Source organism: Elephas maximus, chromosome 13, assembly GCF_024166365.1.
Source record: "Elephas maximus indicus isolate mEleMax1 chromosome 13, mEleMax1 primary haplotype, whole genome shotgun sequence".
In the NCBI taxonomy this organism is placed as follows: domain Eukaryota; kingdom Metazoa; phylum Chordata; class Mammalia; order Proboscidea; family Elephantidae; genus Elephas; species Elephas maximus.
In genome coordinates, this window is record NC_064831.1 from 66990969 (window position 1) to 67018185 (window position 27217).

At 38.4% G+C, this 27217-nt stretch overlaps 1 protein-coding gene across 13 annotated transcripts in view; it reads left to right on the top strand.

The window, feature by feature from the left end:
- Nucleotides 1-27217, top strand: part of SCAPER (S-phase cyclin A associated protein in the ER) — a 495697-nt gene that overhangs the window by 335654 nt on the left and 132826 nt on the right. For all 13 annotated transcript variants that reach the window (XM_049852841.1, XM_049852843.1, XM_049852837.1 and 10 more), the window contains one exon: nucleotides 18499-18622. In XM_049852841.1, coding sequence (XP_049708798.1) covers nucleotides 18499-18622 — 124 coding nt within the window. The remainder of the gene's footprint in view (nucleotides 1-18498; nucleotides 18623-27217) is intronic.

Sequence of the window (27217 nt, forward strand, 5' to 3'; positions counted from 1 at the left end):
TTCACCAAATTATCTCATTATATAAATGAAGTAACTAAACTTTAAAGAGCCTGAATGATTTACTTATAGTCATCAGATTAGCAGAGCTAGGACTGAGTGTCCTATTCTGGTGTTCTTACTTTTATACCTATTGCTGGCACAGTATCATCGGAGAGGGGTATTATCAGTCTGCAAATATTTGTTGAATTTCTTCTGTGCTGCAAGATGTATGATTTTTGTCTTCAGAGAATTTATATCATGGTTGGGAAGATAAGACTAATCAATAAAATATTCTATACTACACAGTAAAACAAAATTAAATTATTTAAGATGTAAGCAAAAAGTGCTATTTAGTCCAGAGTTTGAGTCTGTGGGGGTCCTCATTTGCGTCACTTACAAGTCTGGTATTTAAGAGTAATGGTGGCTATACTTTCTAGTATGTGAACATTTAACTTTCATTATTTTAATATAAATAAAATATCTTGATATCTTATAAAAATTACTTTCATTCTGGTGAGTTGCTCAGTTTTTTCTTATTTTAGTTTTTACCTTTTGGTGGAGGAGGTATTTGGTTGATTGTTTCTTGGTTTTCAGTTTAGGGCTTTTTGTAGTAGTTTATTGGTGTGCCTACAGGAAATGATCCATGGAGTCATTTTTACCACCTAGAAGGCTAGAGACCAAATATGAGCAAGAGGACCTGATCTAACAGAAATTTGGAAAGGCAGGCCAAAAAACACTTGTAATTAAACATTTAGTAAAGATCTAACAGTGTTTCGGTGTTCTTACCTTAAACACTCTTTTCAAGACCCAAAACAAGGTGGCAAAAGTGGAGTAAATTTATCATAGAATTTACTGTAGGGTATAGCATCCCATCAGTAACAGATGTAGACATCATGAAGTTGAAATCATGGACCACCTCATGTGTCTGCTACATCATAGGTCCTCAGCAGACATTAATAAAATGGGATAACATTTAGAACACAATACATTGTTAATAGACAACTGCTTATTTCTAGGCAGAATTATTTTAGTGTAAGTCTGAATATCTATTTTTAGATCAAGGTTTGCTAAAAGTAACTTTCTCCAAGACAGTAAAAGTAAAAAATTGTCTTGCAAGCTAATTAGTCGTAGTGATTGATAAGTAGCCTTTTCCATTTGACATATTGAGGCATTTTGTTTATGTCTCAGAGCCTTTACAGAGATAGTTACAGTTGACAGCTGTTGTACCACTAATAAGATTAAAGTAAAGAAATTAGCTGTGTCAACTTTAATCTGCTATTTAACACTGCAAACCACCTGGGGTCTCCTCCAGAGCCAATGAGTGTAATTGTGAATTTAAAATTACATAACCAGATCCTATTTAAGAACATACCTAAAGGCTTGCTATTCATAACTGTCTTGTTATTAACAAATTTATGTTAGTAGTAACAGTAATGCTTTAGCACTAAAGCTTCAAATTAATTCATTGTATTAATTTGGTACTCACCCTACATTTTTAAATGTATTATTATAATCTTTGAAACATAACACTTTCTCAGCGGGAGGTTAATTTGAGGAAATGCAGAACATCTAATTAGGTTGGTGCTTAAAATATATATGGTTCCCCATCTAAAATTAGAATACGTCCCTATGGAATAATTAAGTTGCCTATTTAGTTTGAACCAAATTTACCAACTAAACAATAACTTTTGAAATTAACACATGTAGTTGAAGATTGTTTTATGCCTTGCTTGGAAGCATCATTATAATTATCAAAAGAGTTTAATGTTAAAATTCGTCTTGGTAGTATTAAAATGTTGCATTGCAGAATATGATATGCAATGTAATCATCGCTTGTAATGATTACATCGAGTTTTGATCCAAACTGAAGTGTAGGGTGCATGTGATTTATATTCTCCCAGTGAGGATTAGTTGGCCAGCCAGCATTACTAGCAACCCTTGATGACCCTGTCTTGAGCTAAGATTTGCCATTCCAGGATGTTGGGTCTCCCCACTCTCTCTGCCCCCTCAAAATGTTCCTAGCATCAGAAAGGATGGAGCAGAGTGGGGACAGGGAAGGCCATGTGGGTTTACCCTAGTTGTTGCCATGCCATCAGGAGAAACAAAAAGGAGGGGCCGTGCTTACGATGCTCTTACATCCACAGGCCTGTTGTATTTCCCACTTCATCCACAACGCACACTCTTATCCAAGTATCACATTGTCCATTGCAAAAAGCAAAAAATTCCACCTTCTCTGTCATCACAAAAATGGCAAAACTGAATAATGTCTTCTTTAAATTTTCTGCATTGCTCTTCTGTCCCCAAGTTACTTGCTGACAAGGTATTCTCTTATTAACCAAGATTTGTTTATCAAAATAATAACATTAAAAATATTTTCTATGTATACAAGACCACGACTTCTTACAAATACATTTTTCATGTCAAATATTATTTTTCTCTACTTTTATTCAATATATTTTATTATCAGCACTATACATCTAAAATCTATTTGAAAAATGAATAAATAAAATCTGTCTGGTACAACAGACCAAGGAACATTATTAAAATGAGACCTCATTGGAATATGTCTCCCTTGCCACAGTCAGTAACATTATAAGCATAACCAGATACCTTTATTTTTTTAACAGCCTATAAGCAGTCCATATCGTTTTATCATTTGAAGCGCATTGTTTCAATAATATACACTAGAGTCATTTTACTTTCCACAGAGATGAAGTAGGAGGTAGAGCTGATGCTATAATCTGTGTTTGTAAATGAGAGCTGTTTTTGCTTGTTTTTAAATTTTAAAAGTCATGGACTTTCCACATGCATTCTAAGCTGAGTAATGTGACTTCTTTAGCTCTTTTGAGGAGGAAAGCATTATATCCATTCATTCTGTCAGTGTATATTTCTGAGTTCCTACTATGAACCAAGGAGCCCTGGTGGCGCAGTGGTTAAGAGCTCAGCTGCAAACCAAAAAGTCAGCAGTTCGAATCTACCACTTGCTCCTTGGAAACTCTATAGGGCAGTTCTGCTCTGTCCTATAAGATGGCTATGAGTCAAAATTGACTCAGCAGCAACAGGTTTGGTTTGGGTTTTACTGTGAACCAAGAGTTGGTGTTTTCAGTTACTTCACATACATGTGAAAGCTGGACACTGAATAAGGAAGACAGAAGAATTGATGCCTTCGAAGTATAGAGTTGGTGAAGAATGTTGTATATACCATGGACTGCCAGAAGAACAAACAAATCTGTCTTGGAAGAAGTACAGCCAGCATGCTCAATAGAAGCAAGGATGGGGAGACTTTGCCTCACATAGTTTGAACAAGTTATCAGGAGAGACTGGTCCCTAGAGAAAGACATCATACTTGGTAGAGGGTCAGTGAAAAAGTAGAAAACCCTCAACGAAATGGATTGACACAGTGGCTGTAACAATGGGCTGAAGCATAACAGCGATGTTGAGGATGGCAAAGGACTGGGCAGTGTTTCGTTCTGTTGTACATGAGGCTGCTGTGAGTCAAAACCAACTTAGCAGCACCTAGCAAAAACATAACAAAGAAAAGTGAACCAAAAGTGTTTTAGGTGCTAGGGTTATACCACTGAAGAAAACAGACAGTTAATAAACAAATGTGCAAAAGACTTTAATGGACGCTTCACCAAAGAAGATCTATAAGTGACAGGTAAACACATGAAGAGATGCTCAACATCATTGGGAAATGCAGATTAAAACCACAATATTTCTTCACACCTATTAGAATGGCTTTAAAAAAGGAAACCGACCTGACAACACCAACTGTTGGTGCCCATACAGAGCAGCTGGAACTCTCATACACTGCTGGTGGGAAAGCAGAATGGTTACAGCTAATTTGGAAAACAGTTTGGCAGTTTCTCATAAAGTTAAACGAACACTTATTGTATAACCCAGAAATTTTATTCCTAGGTAGTTACCCAGAGAAATTAAAAACATACATTCTCACAAAAACTTGTAAATGAATGTTTAAAAAAAAACAGCAGCTTTATTCATCATTGCCAAAAACTAGAAACAGTCCAAGTGTCATTCAACTGATGAATGAATAAACAAGCTATGGTACATCCACACAATGAAATACTACCCAGCAGTAAAAAACAGCAGACTACTGGTGCATGCAGCAACATGGGTAGTTCTCAAATGCATATGCTCGGCAAAAGAAGCCAGGCTCAAAAGGCCACATATGGCATGATTCTATCTATATGACTTTCTGAAAAAGGCAAAACTTTAGGAACAGAAAATAGATATATGATTGCCAGGGATTGGAAGAGGGGTTGACTTGAAAAGCACCACACGTTGGATCTTTGGGGGGTGATGGAACTGTTCTGTATCTTCACCATGATGGTGGTTTCATGACGAAATGCATTTGTCAAAACCCTTCAAACTGTACACTAAAAAGGGTGAATGTTAGCTGTGTATAAATTGTACCTCAATAAAAAATACCATATTGAAAGAGCACATCACTTACAAGGGAAAGAAAATTAATTTATCGTTGAACTTTTTAATTTCAATGCTTTATTCCAGAAGAAAATGGAGAAACATTTTCAGTACACTCTAAAAGAGAAGATGTGTGCCAAGGACTTCATATCCAACAAAACTGACCTTTCCTTATGAAAGATGCAGACACACTGCTGTCAACATGCAAGAACTTGGAATATTATCCCCACAAGCTCTTCCTAAGGAATCTACTAGAGAACAAGTTTCAGACAAGCAAGTGACTACAGACACATTGACATAAAGATGCGTAGTGAGCACTAAGTATATAACTATTTATAGCACTGAAACTAAAGAGGATTAAAAGAGATAGGATATAGCATGAAATGACTGTATGTTCTGACAATGTGGATAGTACAGTTATAAAAAATTAAGAGTGCGAAATGAGTATAGCATATGCCAAAAAATTTCTAGCTGTTTTTAGTAATCATTATAGATGATACTATTAACATTGTTATTCTGAAACTGTTGTGTGTTATAGCATAAAACAGATGAGTAATTGTGCCTATTCTAGCCACCTTATGTGCAGCCACCACCCATCTATCACTGGAGGTTTGCATGTTACTATGATGTTGAACAGGTTTCAACAGAGCTTCCAGACTAAGATGGACTAGAAAGAAAGGCCAGGTGGCCTATTTCCAAAAATCAGCCAATAAAAACCTTATAGATCACAACAGGGCTATGTCTGATTCACAGCCAATCATGGGGATGGCACAGGACCGGGCAGCATTTCATTCCACTGTGCATGGATTCCTGAACCAACTTGATGGCAGCTAGCAATAACAATTCTGTCATCTTCTGTACCCTTGAGAACCAGCATGTGCAGTGTGAAAGAAGGGAGAGAGAGGTTATATAGAAGAGAGTAGTGAGGGGAGGAGGGACTACTCTGTCCTGAATTTGAATCTGAAATCTCAGTATGAACTCAAAAGGTATTCTGTCTCTGTGTATGTGTATGTGTGTCCTAACTCTGTTCATTCCAAAGCCCTGGAAACCATGACCACCCCAGTAGCACTGAGAGTTCCTAGGGCTAGATTATGGTTTTGAAGTATTATTTCCCATTGTAATAAGCCAGTGCCTTTTGGATTACTGACTGATTCCAGGTCCAGGGCACAAAATGTAGATGATAAGTCTTCAATCTCTTGTCATCCCAGGTAGGTGGAAGTCATGAAAAACTATTACAGTCCAATCAAAGGACTCAGTTCAAGGCCCCAAGATGGGGCAAATTGAGTTTTAATATGGATAAGAATGCAGTAAATTAAAACCCATTAAATATGTTTAGATCTGTGAGTTTTCACTGGTATTTAAAAGAAAACTAATTGGTCACTTTCTGAGCATGCCAGGGAGCCAATTATGTTGAAAACTGTGTAAATAAAAGGAAAGAATCAAACATGTATATGAAACTCTGCCATTAGGCAACCAAACAGATAAGAAGTATCTTCTTGTAAATTTATTTTATAAATAAAAACAAAATGATGGAATATTACAGCTTTGCAAGTCTCAGTGAGTTAATGAATCTGGACATTTATGGTCGTCCACTGCTAACATTAAAAATGAGTGACAGCCGTCATGTGGCTCCTGATTAAAGAGCTCCATGTCCATAGTCTTGCCAAAAGGGGTCAAACCTGAGTCGCATCAACCTGCTGGATCCAGCTACCAGTGCTCTGGAAATACTGAGGACAGAGGAACATGTTGAACTTCACCAGGAGTATGTAGTCAGCAAAATTGTAAGGAAAAGAGAGGGATGGAGGGCTATTTAGATTAAAAACACCTAAAAGATGTATCAAGTCATATTAAAAAAAAATAAAAGACATCTTAAAAAGTAGATAAGACTAAACTATAGTGCTAGGAACACACATTTGGATGATAAAACCATAATGAAATGCAGGGAAGTAATCACTATAAACATTGGAATAGTGGTTACTTTTGGGGGAGGGGACTATAATTGGAATGAGAAAAAATGGGTAGGGGGGCTTCTTGCTAGCAAAGCTCTGGATCTGAGTGGTGGCTGCAAGGGTGTTTTTCTTATGATAAATTCACTAAGCATACATTTGTTTTATATGGTTTTCTGTATCTGTGTTTTTCTTTATAATTAAAAAAAAAAGGTTTAAAAAAAATCTGTATGACTCTTGAGGTCAAGACTAATAGCTGATATTTTTCTTTGTTGCCTACCACACCCAGCATAGGACCTGGACATAAGTAGATGCCCAAAACAATGATTGAATGAACCATTACATAATACCATTATAATTCAAGTCTTACATAGAATCAGCAAGTTAAATTATGCTTCTCCCAAAACTGCTAACAATGAAAGGCTTCATATAATAGCTTTTATGAGTATTAATCTTGTTTCCCAGCATAATTTATAAAGCAGTTCAGTCACAATTTAATTTTCAATTTCTAAAATAATTTTCTTTCGTTATGAATTCACTTCAACACTTTTGAATACAGTTTTTTTTTCCTGGGTCAGAAATTTATTCCTAATAGCTATGGAAAATAACACATTTCTTTCGTACTGAGGATAAGCCTAGATTGGTTGAGAATAAATCTTTACGATCCAGTTCAAATGAGTGTTAGGTAGAATAGTAGAGAATATGGATAATTAATATATTAAGCTATTCCACAGTAGCACACTCTGGTATATTCTGCTTGAAACGAGCACGTTTGTTCCTTCATTAACCACCTACCATGAGTTTAACTTCGTGCTGCACACTGTGAGGGCTCCAAAACGGATGAATCAGGCAAGGACCTTGCCCAAGGAGTAATTTAGTCTGGTTATGTAACAGAAGAGATTTGAGTGGTTTGATGCAACAGGTCTCAGCCCCTAGAATTTTCACATGCAGCCTCTAGAATTGATACATGCAGCTTTCAGGTGGGCCACATTCTCTGAGGGGACCACTCACTTGACGGGTCCATTTATGGCATTAGAATTCCAACAGCAGTTGGATCTCCCTAGTTTTAGATCATTCTTTTTAATATCTAAAGAAGTTATTTTGGTTTGTAGCTTTGTAAAGACAACTAAAGCATAATTTTGAGAATGACTGGATGCATGTATATATTTATATACATATATATATTTATTAAGTGCTTAATGCAGTCCAAAAGCATTTGTTAAATTATACTTTGGGGCTCTGGTTTTAATATTCAGTACTGCAGGCCTGATGTTCTGGTTCAGTCTAGGTAATCTTCTTTCGTCAAACTAATTCTACATCAATTGCTAACCATCCCCTGTGTTTTGTGAGGATCTGTCCCTTTTCTACTTTTATCCACATCAGGCCAATCCCTTTCTTATATGAGAGCCCAAACAGTCATCGATGAAATTTCCGAGTTTCTCTTTGCAGCTGTATTGCTGTAACTCCAGTACTTGTCCCTGCTTGGCACAGATTTTTGCTCTGCAGAAATGTAAGGCCATTCACTTTTTCCTATGCATATTTTGTGAGATTGCCTATGGCAGCTGTTTTTAAATGGCTCGATACTGATACAAGACAATAGATTTTGATGAATATTGTTTTCTGAAAAGCCTTAACTACTGCAAAGTGCATAAGGATATAAACTGTGTACTTTGAGTTATATTATCAAGCCCTCCCAGGCTGCAGCCACCTGGGGCTTTTCTATTTAACGATTTCATAGGTGTGTGGAACACGTGTATTCTAATACTGTCCTTTTTGTATGTAACTGTAATTTCGTACTTATTGCCAAGAGACCCGGTTTTCTGATGCTTTTTCTGCCCTCCATTTTTCAAAGGGAACATTTTCAGTGAGCAGACTTAATGACACACGATGCACTCGTGGACTTGTGATCATTTGGGGCAGAAAGCCTTTATCTCAAACCAAACCACAGCGTACTTTTGACAGAACGGACAGTGAGATTTCAGTGTCTCCTCAGAAGATACTTTTAAATATAGGCCTTTCTGTTTGATGTTAAAAAGTGCTTCTAGTCATTTGAGTTTTAAATTACAGGGAAAGCTGCTTGGGCGGACCACCCAGGCTGGGTTCAAAAAAGCGAACTTTCTAAGACAGGTGCTCTTCAAATAGGGGTTGTCTTTCAAACAAGTTTTACTGAGTGGACAGGCTTTTCCTGACCCTGAGACTTTTTGCCCCCCCCCCCGCCCTTTTTTTTTTCCTTTCATCAGAAGGTAGTTTCTTTGTGAAAGTTTCTTGGGAAAGTTTTGTGAGCATAAGATTAATAGATGCACATTCCACACTTTAACAGTAAACAAGTCTTCTTTCATGGAGAACATAGAGTGCATTAGAACAAAATCCCATTCCATGTATTTGCTTTTTTTAATCTGCATATTTATTTATAGCTCATGATAGTCCACAAAAGGTTTTAAGACAAGTTGGAGGAATTATATTGAATAAAATGAAAAAATAGAAATTAAAAATCAAAACCATAGAAAATATAGATCAGAATAGTAAACCAAGACAGGAGGACAAATAGGCTACATTAAAGAAGCTGTAAGATTCCAAACATCCTAAATACAGTCCCTCCATATTATTTAAAAAAAAAAAAAAAAAACTTTTAGGAATCTACAATTTTATTTATTAAAACGTATTATGAAGTTACAGTGAATAAAACAATGTGATATTGGCCCAAAGCTAGAGAGAGTTGTCAGTTAAACAGACTATAAAATCAGGGAAAACACCGTGTGTGTAGTTAGGGTAAAGGGAGCATTTTGAATCTGTGGCAAAAGGATGGATTATTGAATAGCCTCTTTGAGGGGAAAATGAATTTAGGCACCCACCTCATGCCATACACTAAAATCAATTCTAAATTAATTGATAGTGAAATGTAAAACTATAAAATTATCACACACACCTCATCTTATAGGGAGAAAGAACTTTTTAGCCATAAAAGGAAAGAATGGAAAAACAAAAACCAAAGAAAAAATTGCTGGGCTACATAAAAGTGTGTTTCATTTCAGTACATCAGAAATACCCAATACTCAGCCATAAAGAGAAATGAAGTCCTAACACATGGATGAACTTCGAATATATTATGCTAGGTGAAGTAAATCAGTTGTAAAAAAGATACATATTGTATGATCTCAATATGAAAATCTAGAATGGGCAAATATGTAGAGACCAAAGTTTATTAGTGGTTACTAGGGGCAAGAGTCGACACCCATGGAAGCAGCAGTCAAGAAGTCCAACAATGTATTGCATTGGGCAAGTGTGTTGCAGAAGACCTCTTCAAAGTTTTAAAATGCAAAGATGTCACTTTGAGGACTAAGGTATGCCTGATCCAAGCCATGGTATCTTCAGTTGCCTCATATACATGCAAAAGCTGGACAATAAATAAGGAAAACCAAAGAAGAATTGACACCTTTGAATTATGGTGCTAGTGAAGAATATTGAATATACCATGGACTGCCAGAAGAATGAACAAATCTACCTTGGAAGAAGTACAGCCAGAATGCCCCTTAGAAAGGAGTGTGATGAGGCTTTGTCTTAGGTACTTTGGACATCATATCAGAAGGGACCAGTCCCTGCAGAAGGACCTCATGCTTGTAAAGTAGAAGATCAGTGAAAAAGAAGACCCTCGGTGAGATGAAGTGACACAGTACCTGCAACAGTGGGCTCACACATAGTCACAATTGTGAGGATGGCACAGGATCGGGCCGTGTTTCGTTCTGTTCTACATAGGGTCACTATAAGTCAGAACTGACTGGATGGCACCTAATAACAAGGGGCAGTAGTGGGGGGGGGGTGAGGGTTGAAGAGGGAGCCGTTATTTAGGTGCTGAGTTTCTGTTAATGGTGTTGGGAAATTTGTAAACAGGTGGTGATGGTTGCACAACATGCTGAGCATAGTCAGTTTTACATGTAAAAATGCTGGATTGGCAGATGGTATATATTTTTACTACAATAAAAAAGTTAATACCCTAAAAATAACATAAACAAAATGAAAGGTAGAAGGTAAACTAGAAAAATGTTTACGACATGTGTTAACCCTTTGTTATATTTATAATCTGTGAGAATCCTTATAAATCGTTAAGAAAAAGATGAAACGAAAACCTCCAATAAAAATTTTTTATAAAGACAACAAAAAGGCACGTTTATACTTTCCTAGTATATGCTACATGCTTGCATACTATACATTTATGTGACAACTTTACTTTGGAAAAAAAATCTAAATACCTACTTTACGCCTTATTCCAAAATTAATTTTACATTGCGGGTTTAAATGTACCATATAAATCTATTAAAGTACCAGAAGTATATTTAAAGGAATGTTTTTATAATCTTAAAGTGGGAAGGCCCTTCTGAGTCTGACATAAAACCCAGACGCCTTAAAGGAAAAGTGACAGGTTTTACCACGTAAAAATGAAGAACTTCTTGAACTCGATGGTGCCCGGCTACAACCAATGACTGTCCTGACAGGGAACACAACAGAGAACCCCTGAGGGAGCAGGAGAGCAGTGGGATGCACACCCCAAATTCTCATAAAAAGACCAGACCTAATGGTCTGACTGAGACTGGAAGGAACCCGGTGGTCATGGCCCCCAGACCTTCTGTTGGCCCAGGACAGGAACCATTCCCGAAGCCAACTCTTCAGACATGGATTGGACTGGACAGTGGGTTGGAGAGGGAGGCTGGTGAGGAGTGAACTTCTCGGATGAGGTGGACACTTGGGACTTGGTTGGCATCTCCTGCCTGGAGGGGAGATGAGAGGGTGGAGGGGGTTAGAAGCTGACGAAATGGTCATGAAAAGAGAGAGTGGAGGGAGAGAGTGGGTTGTCTGATTAGGGGGAGGGTAATTGGGAGTATGTAGCAAAGTGTATATAAGTTTTTATGTGAGAGACTGACTTGATTTGTAAACTTTCACTTAAAGCACAATAAAAATTTTTTTTAAAAATGAATAACTTCTTTATGACAAAAACCACTTTTAAAAAGTTTAGATAAGTAACAAGCAGGAAAAGTTATTTGCAACATGTGGTGATCAAAGGATTAACATTCTTGTTATTGGTAAAGAACCTTATGAATCAATAAGACAAACACCCCAGTAGAAAAATGGATAAAAGAAACAGTGATAATTCAAGAAAATATTAATACACATGACCAATAAACACAAGAAAAGATCTTTAATAACACTAGTTATAAAAGAAACACAACCTTTAAAAATACCATTTTCAGCTGTCAAATTGATAAAGATTTTTTAAATGAGATTGTCTGGTGTTGGTAAAATCATGAAGAAGCTCTTTCTGTGAGAATAATTGGTTTAAAAAAATTTTTTTATGGAGGACAATTTGAATTTGACACTGCCTCAGAAGCCTTAAAAATGTTCAGATCCTTTGACCCAAATTATCGTTACTGGAAATGTATCCTAAGGAAGCAGGCAGTTGTACAAATGATGTGTTCAGCACAGCTGTAGTGAACATGGACTGGGCTGTTGAGTTGCCCAGTGTCTGAGTCACCATCCTATGTTTGGGCAGTGCACCAGCACATAAGGTGGCCCACTCACTACAGAACCTCAGACTGCCATGTATTTGCTTTCCCAGGCTTCATTGTGTCTAGGATGCAGGCGTGTGATGTAGGTTTTACAATCCAACATGCTCATTCCAGACTTTGGCTCTAAAACTAATGAAATAAAGTAGGAGTATCCCAAGCAATTCTGGTGACAGTTGATGTCAGCTACATCTAATGTCCAGAGTCACCATATCAGAGTTCAAGCCATGACATATGGCACCCAGTGTTGTTTTTTTTTTTTTTTTTTTTCAGCAGACCAGGTCTGTTGTATGATTTGATTAGTGGTCCTGGCCATGTCACTTTTACTCCCAGGTTTTCCCTATTATATGATAAACCCAATCACCTTTCAGTTAATTCCCGTTCTGTTTAAATCATTCAGAACTTTTTCCTGTAGTTTGCAACTAAGAACCCTGCCTGTTTCCAACAGCATTATTTATAACATTGAAAATTAGAAGCAACAGTACATAAGGGATTGTTTGAAATAAATGTTTATATCCATAGGATGAGACACTATTCAGTCTTTAAAAATCATGTGGTATTTATCAGTCTTAGTATTCTAAGTTCAAAAGGAATATAGAATAAGACATCAGATCCTTACAAAATTGTTGGCGTAGGTGAAGGAGCAGGCTGTAGATCTCTCCTGATTGACTCAAAAAACACCACCAAACAGATCCACTGGGGGCGCTGCTCCCTCTGAGGCAAACACAGAGTTGGGAAGGAAATAAGTTAATGCCACACACACCCAGCTCTCTTTCACCCAGGAAATCACTTGAAGCTGCAGTGCAGAGATTAGGAAAGCAAATCAAGTAACACAGCTTACTCCACAGCTTTGTCACACTCAGGAAGCTCGAAAACGAACACTGGAATGCTGCTGCAGCAAAGCTTCACATTTCCAAGCCTTGCTTGATAGCAGCAAGAGCAAGAGCCAAAGGCAGAGGGCCTTGACTCACTTTCAGCCTCTAAATCTTATATGAGATATTTGTGTAGGGGGAAAAAAATGCTTGTATATGCGTAGTCTGTCTCTGGAAGGAGGGTAAACCAGTAACCATCATGGCTTCTAAGGTAGGGGATTGAGCAACTGGTAGACATGAGTAAAGGGGAGATGCTTTCACTGCACCGTTTTGTTTTGCATGTGGTACTATGGTCATCATCACCTATTCCAAAAGTCACCAAGTTAAATTTTAATTGCTTGGTAGTTTCACTGTATTCCAGAGATACTCACCCTCTTAGGAACCCTTCACGGCTTTGAAGGGAAGGAGTATTGTAGGGCCCTGGTTCCTTCACTTCTGCTTCAGCCAGACCAACTCTGACTTTATCTGTTCTATTTTTTCATGGTTGCAGCTTCTGAATAAAATTTTGTTTAATGAAAGTGTTCTGCTGCCTTTTTTAAAAGATTGCAGATCAGTGTTTCAGAAGAATATTAAATGTCATGGGGAAATGTTTATGTAATTATTAAAAATACATGTGTATTTTAAGAATAGAAAAATGACTGGAAGTATAAATACCAAATTATCCCTTGATAGTTTTTTACTACTTCTTGGTGCTTCTCTTTTCCAAATTTATTACAATTTTTTTTTCATTGTGCTTTAGGTGAAAGTTTACAGCTCAAGTTAGTTTCTCATACAAAAATTTATACACATACTGTTTTGTGACCCTAGTTGCTATTCCTATAATGTGACAACACACTCCACCTTTCCACTCCAGATTTCCCATGTCCATTCAACCAGCTTCTGTCCCTTTCTGCCTTCTCATCTCACCTCCAGACAGGAGCTGCCCATTTAGTCTTGTTTTTTTTTTTTTATCTACTTGAACTAAGAAGCACACTCTTCACAGGTATTATTTTATGTTTTATAGTCCTTGGCTTCAGGAATGATTTTAGTTCTGGGTTAATAGAGAGTCCAGGGGCCATGTCTTCCGGGGTTCCTCTAGTCTCAGTCAGACCATTAAGTCTGGTCTTTTTATGTGAATTTGAGTTCTGCACCCCACTTTTCTCCTGGTCTGTCAGCAACTCTCTGTTGTGTACCCTGTCAGGGCCGTCATTGATGGTAGCCAGGCACCATCTAGTTCTTCTGGTCTCAGACTGTGGAGTCTCTGGTTTATGTGGCCCTTTCTGTCTCATTGGCTCCTATTTTCCTTATGGCTTTGGTGTTCTTCATTCTCCTTTGCCCCAGGTGGGTTGGGGCCAATTGAAGTGTCTTAGATGGCTGCTCGCTAGCTTTGAAGACCTCAAATGCCAGTCACCAAAATGGGTTGCAGAACATCTTCTTAATAAACTTTGTTATGCCAGTTGACCTAGATGTCCCCTGAAACCATGGTCCCCAGGCCCCCACCCCTGCTCCTCTGTCCCTTGAAGTGTTTGGTTGTATTCAGGAGACTTCTTAGCTTTTGGTTTAGTCCAGTTGTGCTGACTTCCCCTGTATTGTGTGTTGTCCTTCCCTTCAGCTAAGATAATTCTTGTCCACTATCTAGTTAGTGAATTCCCTTCCCTCTCCCTCTCCACCCTCGTAACCATCAAGGAATGTTCTCTTCTGTGTTTAAACCTTTTCTTGAGTTCTTATAATAGTGATCTCATACAGTTCTTTCGCGACTCACTAGTTTCACTCAGCATAATGCCTTCCAGATTCATCCATGTTGCGAGATGTTTTGAGGATTCATCATTGTTCTTTATTCTTGTGTAATATTCCATTGTGTGATTATACCGTAATTTGTTTATCCATTCATCCGTTATGGGCACCTGTAATGTGACAACACACTCTCCCTTTCCACCCCAGATTTCTCATCTTTTTGTTACTGTGAATAGTGCTGCAGTGAACATGGGTGTGCGTGTCTCTATTTGTGTGACAGTTCTTATTTCTGTAAGATACATTCCAAGGAGTGGGATTGCTGGATCGTATGGTTCTCCTATTTCTAGCTTTCTAAGGAAGCGCCGATTCAATTTCCAAAGTGGTTGTTCCATTTTACATTCCCACCAGCAGTGTGTAAGTGTTTCAGTCTCTGCACAACCTCTCTAACATTTATTATTTTGTGTTTTTTGGACTAATGCCAGCCTTGTTGGGGTGGGATGGTATCTCATTGTAGTTTTGATTTGTATTTCTCCTGAATGCCTTCTTTGGTGAAGGGCTTGTTCGTATCCTTAGCCCATTTTTTAGTTATTTGTCTTTTTGTTGTTGAGGTTTTGCAGTATCTTGTAGATTTTAGAATATTAGACCCTGATCAGATTTGTCATAGCCAAGAATTTTTTCCCAGTCTGTAGGTTGCCTTTTTACTCTTTGGTGAAGACTTTTGATTAGCATTTAAGTGTTTGATTTTTAGGAGCTCCCAGCTATCTAGTTTCTCTTCTGGTGTTTGTGTATTGTTAGTTAAGTTTTATATTCTGTTCATGACATGTATTAGGACTCCCAGCATTGTCCTTATTTTTTCTTTCATGGATATTTATCATTTTAGATTTTATATTTAGGTCTTTGATCCATTTTGAGTTAGTTTTTGTGCATGGTATGAGGTATGGGTCTTGTTTCATTTTTTTGCAGATGGATATCCAGTTATGCCAGCACCATTTGTTAAAGAGACTGTCTTTTCCCCTTTGTCAAATATCAGCTGCTCATAGGTGGATGAATTTACATCTGGATTCTCAATTCTGTTCCATTGGTCTATGTATCTGTTGTTGTACCGATACCAGCCTGTTTTGACTTCTGTGGCAGTATAATAGATTCTAAAATCAGATAGTGTAAGGCCTCCCACTTTGTTCTTCTTTAGTAATGCTTTACTTATCCAGGGCCTCGTCCCTTTCCATATGAAGTTGGTGATTTGTTTTTCTATCTCTCCAAATTTATTACAATTATTTTTAAAATTCTTTTTATAATCATAAAAATGCATGTTTTTAAAATTAAAAAAGAAAAGCACTCTTTTCAAAATTCTAGACATGTAATCAAATAAATGAAATAATGCTCATTTGCATTTTTGAAGGATTTGCTGGTGTTAACATGTAGACCAAAGTTTTTCTGTTCAGTCCTTAGGGAGTTTGGTGAGACTGGGACAGCTAAGCCTCTTCTGGCTTCCTCCAGCTTAAAGTTATTTCATCATTTATGCCAGAATAACATGGAAAAAGTTGGGAACCACTGTGCTTTATTATCCTGGAAGTAATAGCTTCCATGGTACACTTTGATTCACTTTATTAACATTTCACTTATACCTTATGCATAGCAAGAATAATAAGATTAATAACCCTAGTAATGGTTACCATTTATTAAATACTTAACCATGTGCCAGACACTGTCCTAAGTACTTTACATCTATTATCTCATTTAATTCTTGTGACAACCATGTAAAGCTTAGGTATTATTATCTCAGTTTTATATGTGAGAAAATGGATGCTAAGATGTTAAATTATTAGCTTGCTAAAATCCTAAATGGCAGAGCTCAAATTCTAACCTAGGTGTGTATTATTTCAGTGTCTATACTCCTAATGAATGTACTCCACTGTGCCTAGTTTTTAGAAATGTATCAATTATATATGAAGTAGGGTACAACAATAACAGACAAGTAGATGATTACGGCAGAAACTCTTGTCACCATCTCTCTCCCACTAGAGCATCTGCTCTGTGAGGGCAGAGAGCCTGTCTGTCTTGTTCAGCCAGTGCAGTGTCTGAAGCATGACAGGCACTTAGATACTTATTGAATGAATGAACGCCCACGCGGTGGTTCTTAGACATGTGGCTCTCCGGCTGCACATCAGAATCGCCGCAATGCATTAGAAACATGCAGATGTCTACAAGCCAACCCTTTCCCCCAACTGGCATTGATAGGAGAGGACCTCAGGCAAGCATACACAGTAAAACCTGTGCAAGCGGGAACCTGTGTCAGGCAGAAACCTGTCAGAGAGGGAAAACTCAAATATTTTCAACTAAAAGGGGGAATAGAAAAGTGCTAAGACTGCATCCTGTCAAGGGCGGAAGACTTTCAAGACCTGGAAGAACAAGGCAGTCCTGTGGAGTTCTGGCTGACACAGGTTGCACTGCATTTTTAAGGACGGACAGGTGATTCTTATGCTCATGTGAGGGTCACTATGAGTTAGAATCACTCGAAGGCAACGGATTTGGTTTGGGTTTTATTTATAGGCAATTTTAATGCTCAGTCACAGTATAGAACCCTTGTCCCAAAGGAGAAGAAGCCTTGGTGGCATAGTGGTTAAGCACTCAGCTGTTAACCAAAAGGTCAGTGGTTCGAATCCACCAGCCACTCTGTGGGACGAGGATGTGGCAGTCTGCTTCTATAATTACAGCCTAGGAAACCTTATGGGACGATCCTGCTCTGTCCTGTAGGATCTCTATGAGTTGAAATCGATTCAGTGGCATCCTAGAGGCGTGGTTCTTAGACTTGAACGTGCATCAGAATTACCTGCAGCAATTTTTCAACCAGATTGCTAGGCCCCACCCCCAGAGTTTCTAATTCAGTAGGTCTGGGGTATAGCCCAAGAATGTGCATTTCTCCTACGTTCCCAGGTGATACCGATGCTGCTGGTCCGATGATCACACTTTCAGAAGCACCATTTCTACGGGCTTGGTTGTAAGGGATTGAATCAAAACATCTGTACACAGTGTCTAAGCAAGAGATTTAGTCAGACAGGCCAGAGTCAACATTGCTCACTCAGGCAATGCAGGTTTTAGTGGCGGTCTTCAAAGTACCCAGGACAGTGCCCATTTAGCTTGTTGCTCCAAAACTTTCTTTGGACAATGGCATATTGTCCCTTAGAAAAAAGCACATCCCTGATCAGTTTGATTTAGACTGTCTGGGCCTACAAAGGGAAACCCTGGTGGTGTAGTGGTTAAGTGCTACGGCTGCTAACCAAAGGGTCGGCAGTTCGAATCCGCCAGGCACTCCTTGGAAACTCTGTGGGGCAGTTCTACCCTGTCCTATAGAGTCGCTATGAGTCGGAATCAACTCGACGGCACTGGGTTTGGTTTTTTGTTTTTTTTGGGGCCTACAGAGGCCAATTTGTGCCCTCTAGGAAAGATGTCCTCATCTGCTCAGGTGCTCCGGGTCTGCGTCCACACAGCCTCCAGGCAGGCCTGGGGTTCGTTCCCCAGAATTTTGCAGATATTGTCTCCCAGGCAAAACCTACAGTTTCTCCTCATGGTCACTTCCTTCTTCTATCATCTGCTCTTATCCTGGGCCAGGAGATCTGGCAATAGGAGCTTTGGCAGACCCTTTTTTTCGGATATCATTCGAAGAATCTAGATCCCAAAGTTCCTGGGTAATAATATGAAATCTGAGATTATGAAGAAGTTATCAGATTGACTGGCAGGTATGTTTCCATTGTGTGCTGCCACAACTATTCAAGATAAATAAGAGGTACTCATGAACATTGTGTTTTGAATGAAAAATACAAGCTTTTTTATCTAGCTGATGGGCCTTGCACCTAATAGTTTTTGGCCTGGTTTTTTGGAGTGACTTCCATCCCATGCCTGTTGCTTTTATACCATTCATTTTATATATTTCAAAATGTTTGGAGAAGAGCTGCTCAGGTTTTATAAATGCTGTTTTTCTCCTTCTGTTAGGTCTCTCTGCAATGCAATCAATGTTTACAACCTCACCTGCAATAACTGTTCAGAAAACTGCACCGATGTTCTGTTTAGTAACAAGATTACCTTCTTAATGGACCTCCTGATACACCAGTTGACGGTATGTAATATTATTGCTTTGAGTTAGAAGCAGTTAAGGTTTGAGACATATTCCCTGCAGAGAAAAGCTAAAGGAATTCAGTTTATTTACTCTCCAGATGAAAAGAAGTGAAGATTGGGACGGTAAAGTACTCCCTGGCAGTAAAAGGAACCTCTAAATAATTTGAAAATTTATATTGGATTCTTCTAAATTCCAATATTTAATGAATAATAGGCTTGTACCACTTGCCAAGATTACAAATTTACAGGGTTAGATTGGGGCTTTGGAATCAGTTGAACCCAAAGCCAAACCTCTGAGGCCACAGGAATTCCTGAGTACTCTGGAAGGGAAAAAAGCTGTTGCCAGCTTAGTTGAAAGGGTCGATTTTAAAAGGAATTTTCGATGGTCATTGAGATTTAAAAAAAAAAAAAAAAAAGGCGAGAAACTCCCCAGTCAGAAAGGGGCAAACCTGTTAGACTTTTAAAATGGGAACAAGCAGCCAATTGTAGCCTTAAATTTTACTTCAGCTCACAGATGTTGAAAGAGGTAATCTCGGGATAACAACCAAAGGTTTAAGTCTGACAGCATCGGTCCAGAACAGAGCCCTGGGGCCAGAAGTTTTCCGGTGAAGTTTCTGAGCCCCTGAGGTATTGATGCAAAGTTGTTCCCAATCTGCAAGTTTACATCTCAGGAGATTTATTCTTCAGAACCTGTTTACCTTTATTCAACACACGGTTCTAACAGCCCTTCCTAAATTCAATGCTTTTTGCTCTCTTCCCTTCTCCATATGGTTAATTTCTACGCATTCTACAAACCTTAACTCTGGCATAATGGTACCTTCTTCATAAACCTTCCCTAACTTAACCCTTTCCCCGAGTCCAGATTAGGTAGTCTTATGTGCTCATAGGCATCTTAATGCTTATACCTTTCATAGAATTGACCACTTTGAATTATAATTGACTATTGATGCATCCGTTTCCCCCAAAATCCAAAAAAACTAAACCCGTTGCTGTCAAGTCAATCCCAACTCATATAATGACTGCCAGTGGTAAAATCAAAGGGACAGGTGCTAACTTATAACTGTCTCCAAGGTCTTAACACAGGGCCTGATACTTAACAGATCCATTAAGTCCTTGATTGAATGTATGAGTGAATAAATGAATCCCAACACATCACAAGCTGAAAATCAGAAAGGGAATTATGAAGCCCTTATAGGCTAGCACACTGACAATGAAAGGGAGCAGCAGTGAGGGAGGACAAAGCTAGACACAGACCTACAATGGCTGTTTATACTGATGATGCTGAATCATCAGTAGAAGGCTGAATTTTATGTGGTTTTATCTACAAAAGAAGGCGTTAAGATATAGGTAAGACATTTAGCAAAAAAAAATCTATCAGAAATAGTTGGAAGGCAAAACAAGAAAAGACTTAACATTTTTTGTATAGTCTTATTTTTTTTATATCCTAGGTATTTTATTTTATTTTTTTAGGTATTTTATTATGTATTAGTCAATACTATTATTCTTATTTTAGAGATGAGGAAACTTGAGTTCCAGTGAGGTTAACTTGGCCTCAGCTACACAGATAGTAAGTCAGAGAGCCAAGAGTCAAACCTAGGTCTGTAAAACCCAAGCTGAGGAACAGTCTACAGATAAGTGAACTCCACACTATTTTTGTAATATTTCTGTTTAAATTATTTCAAAATAAGAAGCGAAAAACCAATCCCACACTCCCCCATCACTCCATGCTGAATCATCTGGAAGAATTTGCTCTGGGAAACTTATTTTCTGCTGGTACTGGAAGAAGAGACATTAATGTACTCTGAACAGAACCAGTAATGGAAGAGAACCCTATGTGAAATGTGACGGAATGAGGGAGAAAACTTAAACACGTGACCTCCATCCTGGCTCTTCACTCCCTTCTGGTCACAAATTATTCTCATTTAGAGAAACCTGTGCTACATATGAGGCAGTTCATTTATTCTCTCACCCAGTAACGGTTTAGTGCCTACTATGTTCCAATTCCAGAGAAGTAGAGAATATGACTCCTATGTTCTAGAAGCTCTCTGCTTAAGGGTGGGAACAGACCCATAGACAACAGATAGTAAAGGCCGTGAGGGCAGCCTGTACTGAGTGCTGTGGAAGCAGAGGAAGGAGTTCAGTAGCTCTGCCTGGGATGTCACAAAAGAGGAACGTTTGAGCTAGACCTTAACTACTCATAATAGCTATCATTTATTGTCTACCATGTGCCAGGAGCTTGTAAGGTGCTTGATCCTCTCCCCAATTTCCTCTCAATAACATTCTCTTGCTTGTGACCTCAAGGTTTCCTGACGCCTAGAAAAGCTTTTAATCAACCGATTTTGCCATATTCTATGTTTATTCTGCTTTGTGAATTTTGCTGTTTGGAACTCGGATCCTGGGACAGTTGTTTGCTAAATACATTTTATCCCTCCCCTTCTTATGTGTGGCACTTCTGGATTTGTCAGTATGTTTTATTCTCTAGTTGTCAATTCCGATGCTGCTGTGACTATGTTTGTGGCCATAGGAAGAGGAAGGTGTGTTTCCCAGGTTATTTTTATTTTTTGTGGGAGGTGGGGTGGGTATAGTTGGCAATGGTGACTTTTACATTTCTAGAAATCTTTTGAATACATTTCTATTTTTCTTGTTAACTTAGGTATATCCCTGGTTTTAATGTACGTGTAACTGAAATATGGATCCCTAACTTGATTATTGTTATTGTTAACAGCGTTCAAGTCAACCCCCGACTTATGGCAGCCACATACACAATGGAATGAAACGCCGTGCCATACCCTTGATTGGTTGCAGGCTTGATACCCAAAAACAAACCCATTGCCATTGGGTCAATTCCAACTCGTGGCAGCCCTGTAGGACAGAGTACAACTGCTCCATAGGGTTTCCAAGGTTGTAAATCTTCACTTAAGCAGACTGCCACATCTTTCTCCCAAAAAGCAGCTGGTGGGTTCATACATGGACCTTTCAGTTAGCAGCTGAGTGCTTAACCACTGTGCCACCAGGGCTGCTCATAGTAAACCAAACCCATTGCCAATTCATAGCAACCTCGTAGGACAGAGAGTAGAACTGCCCCATAGGGTTTCTAAGTTGCAGCTGGTGGATTTGAACTGCTGACCTTTTGGTTAGCAGCCAAACACTTAACCACAGCCCCACCAGGGCCCCATAGTTCTTGATAGTACCATTTAAATAAAAAAAAAAAAAACCAGGATAGGAAATATTTGTCAGCACATATTCCAACTCGTTTTCTTTAGAAAGAAGCATGAAATAATTAATCGAGGTCTGGTGGAATGTATAAGACACCTGATTATCAGGCCTCTCAACCCTCCTGACTCTGTAGCAGACCAACCAACTTAGAAGAATTTTTTCTTCCAGTCTAACCACTTGGAATTTGTTCTTGCACTCTTGTATTTCATTTCAGTAGGTATGAACAAAGCACTGTACAGATGTCAGGATTATAGAAGTGAACTGGACATAGTTCCTTTACCCTAGAAGCCCACAGTTGAGGAAAGAAATTGCATACATAAATATTAAAAACAGACTGTAAAGAGTCCATAATGTTATCAGAGCTACAGAGTAGCCCAAGCAACCTGGAAGAGTGCCTGGCACTTAATAGGTGCTTGTTAAATATTTGATGAATGTATGAATGAATTCTAGCTTGGGACATTGGAGAGGCTTTTCAGGAGACATTGGATTTGACTATGCCTTGAGGATGGGTAGAGCTTATGCAAATCTGGATTTATCATTTTTACAAAAGATAAGTTAGCACATTATTCATAACGTTTTCACGGGCTAATGCTTTTCAGAAGTAGACTGCAGGGTCCTTCTTCCTAAAGTGTTGAAGAGCAAAGATGTCACCTTGAAGACTAAGGTGCACCTGACCCAAGCCATGGTATTTTCAATCACATCATATGCATGTGAAAGCTGGACAGTGAATAAGGAAGACCGAAGATGAGTTGACGCCTTTGAATTGTGATGTTGGCAAAGAATATTGAATATACCATGGACTGCCAAAAGAACGAACAAATCTGTCTTAGAAGAAGTACAACCAGAATGCTCCTCAGAAGCAAGTATGGTGAGACTGTGTCTTACATACTTTGCGCATGTTGTCAGGAGGGATCAGTCCCTGGAGAAGGACATCATGCTTGTCAAAGCACAGGATCAGCAGAAAAGAGGAAGACCCTCAACAAGGTGGATTGACACAGTGGCTGCAACAATGAGCTCAAGCACAACAACAATTGTAAAGATTGCTCAGGACTGGGCAATGTTTCATTCTGTTGTGCGTAGGGTCGCTATGAGTCAGAACCAACTCGACGGCACCTAACAACAACACAACAACAAGTTAGCACGTGGCACTGTAAAGGCACATGGCCCTTCTTAGAACACTTTTTCTGCAGTGTAGATACTAAGTAAGATTTTTAGGATAAGCTCTTGGGGAATTTATTTGGAGCCCTGCAAAACAGTTCATTTAAACAGGCTTCCTCTAGGCATTATGGTTAAACAGATGTTTTATCTTCCAAGACACGTGAAAGCTTAAAATATGCTAAAGCAAATTTCTTCCTTTGTTCAATAAATTATTGTCAAGCATCTTCTCTGTGTCTAGATAGTTCCAGTGCACAAAATAGTGAGTCTCTGGCCTCAGTATATCTCCTTCAGAAGACCAGACATGTACATTGGAAGGTAGTAAAAAGACCAGTCAAAGTAATACTGAGTACAGTGAAAATAGATTTATAGGTTTTTAATGTTGGATAATATCTAACTAGTCCATATACAGTTGAGCAAATTGAGATATGGAAAAAGGATCATGCAGCTACCTAATGGCACAGTCATGACCTAGACTCTAGTCCCCTGAGTCCCTGTCCAGGACTTCCCTTCCTATAAGCTAAACCGATTTGTCCCCACTTAATTGAGTTGACAAATAAAACAGAGCATTATTTTTGTGTCTTTAATTTCTATATGTGTTTAATATTGTTACCTAGGAAGAATATATTGAAAAGGCATTTAATTAAAAGATTTATAATTTCTTGACGTTTCATTGCATTTTGAAAAACATTAACTATTTCATTAGCAGCCTTATTTTTAATTCATAGTGACCTGTTCTTCATGAAATATTTAAAGAATATGCTTATAAATTGTGTGTATGTATTTTCTGGAGCCAAGGAGATTGTTAATTGAAAAGGGATGTACGAGCCTTAAATAATTGATATGATATTGTTGGATCAAAGAGGCTGTTGGTGAGCTCTTCAAAAGGTGACAAGAAAGCCCTGAATACAAACAAAGAAAATCTAAGTGCAACCTGTGGCAGCAAGGGGATTGTTTTTCACTGAGTCATATGCTGCACCATCCAGATGCCTGTTCGATTTTCATTATAGCAGCAGAGGATTGGGACACCCAGTCACCACATTGTTTTCTTTGTACAAAGGAGCCAGAACATTGACCCCTTAGTTAATTACAAGAGAACAGAAATCCTTCAACATTCTACAGGTGACAGTGCTCTTCCTGGTGCCAGCTGCGTCTTGCTTCCATCGTCCCTCACTATGTGGCACTTGTTCAGCCTGTCAAGGCCACTTTGCCCTTTCCTTCCTCAAAATGTGTACTGTCTGTCCAATACATGTGTCTTATTGACACAGAATATCAGAACCAGAGAGGAGGCCTTCAGAGTGTCTGGTCTAGTTCAGTCCACTTATTTTGTAAATGAAGACAGCAGAACTCAAAAGAGGAAAGGGATGGCAGATACATGGGGCAGAGGTACATGCCAAAAGTTTCAAAGGTTGTTAACAGTAAAACTGGGATTCAAATTTAAGTCTTCTTTAAATCCCAACCATGATTTTTCCACTATATTCCAAGTTACACTGCTAATTTAAATTTGGTGAGAACAGTTAAGAGGTGTGGTGATTACTGTGGAGTTTTATTCTCAGAGCTACCTTTAGAATTCAACTAATAAAAGAATATGGGTCATATTATAACTCTAAATACCCTTTCATTGCAGTCATATGAAATGGTATCATCACTACCATCATCACTATCACTTTAAGTCATGAAGACTACTTGAGGGAGAGATTGACACATCCACCATCAGTGGAAATTTCAGCTTACAGCTTTTCAATATCAATAGGTAAAGCAAACAAAAAAATTGGTAAAGATGCAAAAGGTTTGAAGAAACAATTAACAAACTTGGTTTAATGCCCATAGATAGAACCCGATGTGCAACGTTAGAGAACACACATTTTTTATAAGAAGTCTTGACAAATTTGAAAGAATCAGTACCATACAGATAATTCAGTTCTGCTTCCTGTATGTTGAATAAATGCTTGTCAGACCAACCCTCCTACAGATAACATGTACAATCTCTGGATAAAGTATAAAGAAACAAATACCTGAATTTACTGATAATTCTGGATAGGAATAGCACTTGCATGAAGGGAATAGCATTGGATGAGATTTCCAGTTTTATGGCTTTTAGCCTGAAAGCAGGCCACAGTTGGTGCCGCATGGAGTGTCAAGAACTCCGGTAGAAAATCCACAGTCTTTGTGGCTTGAGGACAGACCTGAAGACAAAGATGGCTGCTAGAAAGTGAGGGGGATATTCAGAAACAAGAAAGCCAGAAAGGGAGAGCTTCTAATTGTTTATAAACATGTGATTAATCCTTGAGCCATGCATGTGTAGGATAGACTCTTAAGTACCTCCGCTGAAGATAAAAGAACTGAACTGAGATTTGAGATACTATCTGTCTTAGGCTGAGTTCTCTAGAGAAACAAAACCAGTGAAACATGTATATAATCCATGGGTCAGGCATCAGGCTGGAGGCTTCACCTGACTAACATAACTGCAGGGGTTGATGAACCTAAGATTAGCAGGTAAACTGGCTGGCTGCTGGCTTAAGTCCCTAGAACTAGAGCTCAGATAATGAGATGACAAGGCAAATGCAAGGTCTAGAGCAGAGCAAAAGCCAGAAAGTCCATATATATATATTGGATGCAGGCCACACCCCAAGGAGACTCTCTTTCAGCTGATTGGCTGTTCATAGCAGATCTCATCAAGGAGGTGATTACATTATATCAGATCTCATCATGGAAGTGATTACATCGTTACGTAACTGCCAAACTACATCATAACTGCCAAGCCACTAAGAATCATGGCCTAGCCAACTTGATGCGCATCCTTAACCATCACACCGACCAAGAATAGACTTTTGCAGTTTCAGTCTAACGAAGTCAAGTGCCTGTTAAAAAAGGAAAAAAATTGAAAAACACTCGTCAGAGGAATATAACAGAAGCCAGAGTCTCCACAGCATAATATTCACAATATCCGGAATTGTTCAGCAAACAAAGAAAACAAAAATATGACCCATTCTCAAGAGGAAAGGCAATGAATGGAGACCAACCCTGAGATGACAGAGATGTTAGAAATAGCAGACAATGATATTAAAACAACTATTATGACTAAGCTCAGTGACAGAAAGGAAAATATACTCTTAATGAATGAAAGATGTGACATATCAGCAGAGAAGAAACATAACAAAAAAGCTCTCTAGAACAGAAAAATATAACTGAAAGAAAAAAGTCACTGGCTATTTATTACATGAGAAGAAATGATGAAAACAAAATTTCTACTAGACAGCACAGTAATTTGTAAGAGAGAGTCACTGATAGATGCAAAAAGTACTGGCCAAAAGTATGATGAGAAACAGTATATTTGCATAGTCTCAAAATAACTCCAAAATACTTTTAATTACAAAGGGGAAAGGGGTAATTTTACAATAAAGAAAGTGGGTAGACTCCACCTTAACCAAATAAACAAAGTTAACGTCACCAATAACAGGACATATTGGTATAATTTAGCCTCTGATATGTTCCTCTTAGAAGCTCACAACATCACTTCTGTGGTATTCTTGGCAAAAATGCAATCCAATTGTAAGAAAACATCAGACAAACCTAAACTAAGGGACATTCACAAAATAATTGACCAAAACTCTTTAAAAAATACAAAGACAAAGAAATTGTCACAGATTTGAGGAGACTAAAGAGGCATGAAAACTAAATTCAATATGGGATCCTGCATTGAATTCTGGGTTTAAAAAAAAAAAAAAGCAAAATTCTAATAAGATCTATAGGTTAGTTCACCATTTTGTATCAGTATTACTTTTCTGGTTTTGGTAATTGTACTGTAACTTTATAGGATGTAAACATTAGGGGTGGCTGAGAGAAGTTTAAAATTATTTCCAAAAAAAGAAAAGTTTGAATTTTTTTTTTTAATTTTTATTGTACTTTAAGTGAAAGTTTACAAATCAAGCCAGTCTCTCACATAAAAACTTATATACACCTTGCTACATACTCCCAGTTACTCTCCCCCCAATGAGACAGCCCGCTCCCTCCTTCCACTCTCTCTTTTCATCTCCATTTTGCCAGCTTCTAAACCCCTCTACCCTCCCATCTCCCCTCCAGACAGGAGATGCCAACATAGTCTCAAGCATCCACCAGATCCAAGTAGCTCACTCCTCACCAGCATCCCTCTCCTACCCATTGTCCAGTCCAATCCATGTCCAACGAGTTGGCTTCGGGAATGGTTCCTGTCCTGGGCCAACAG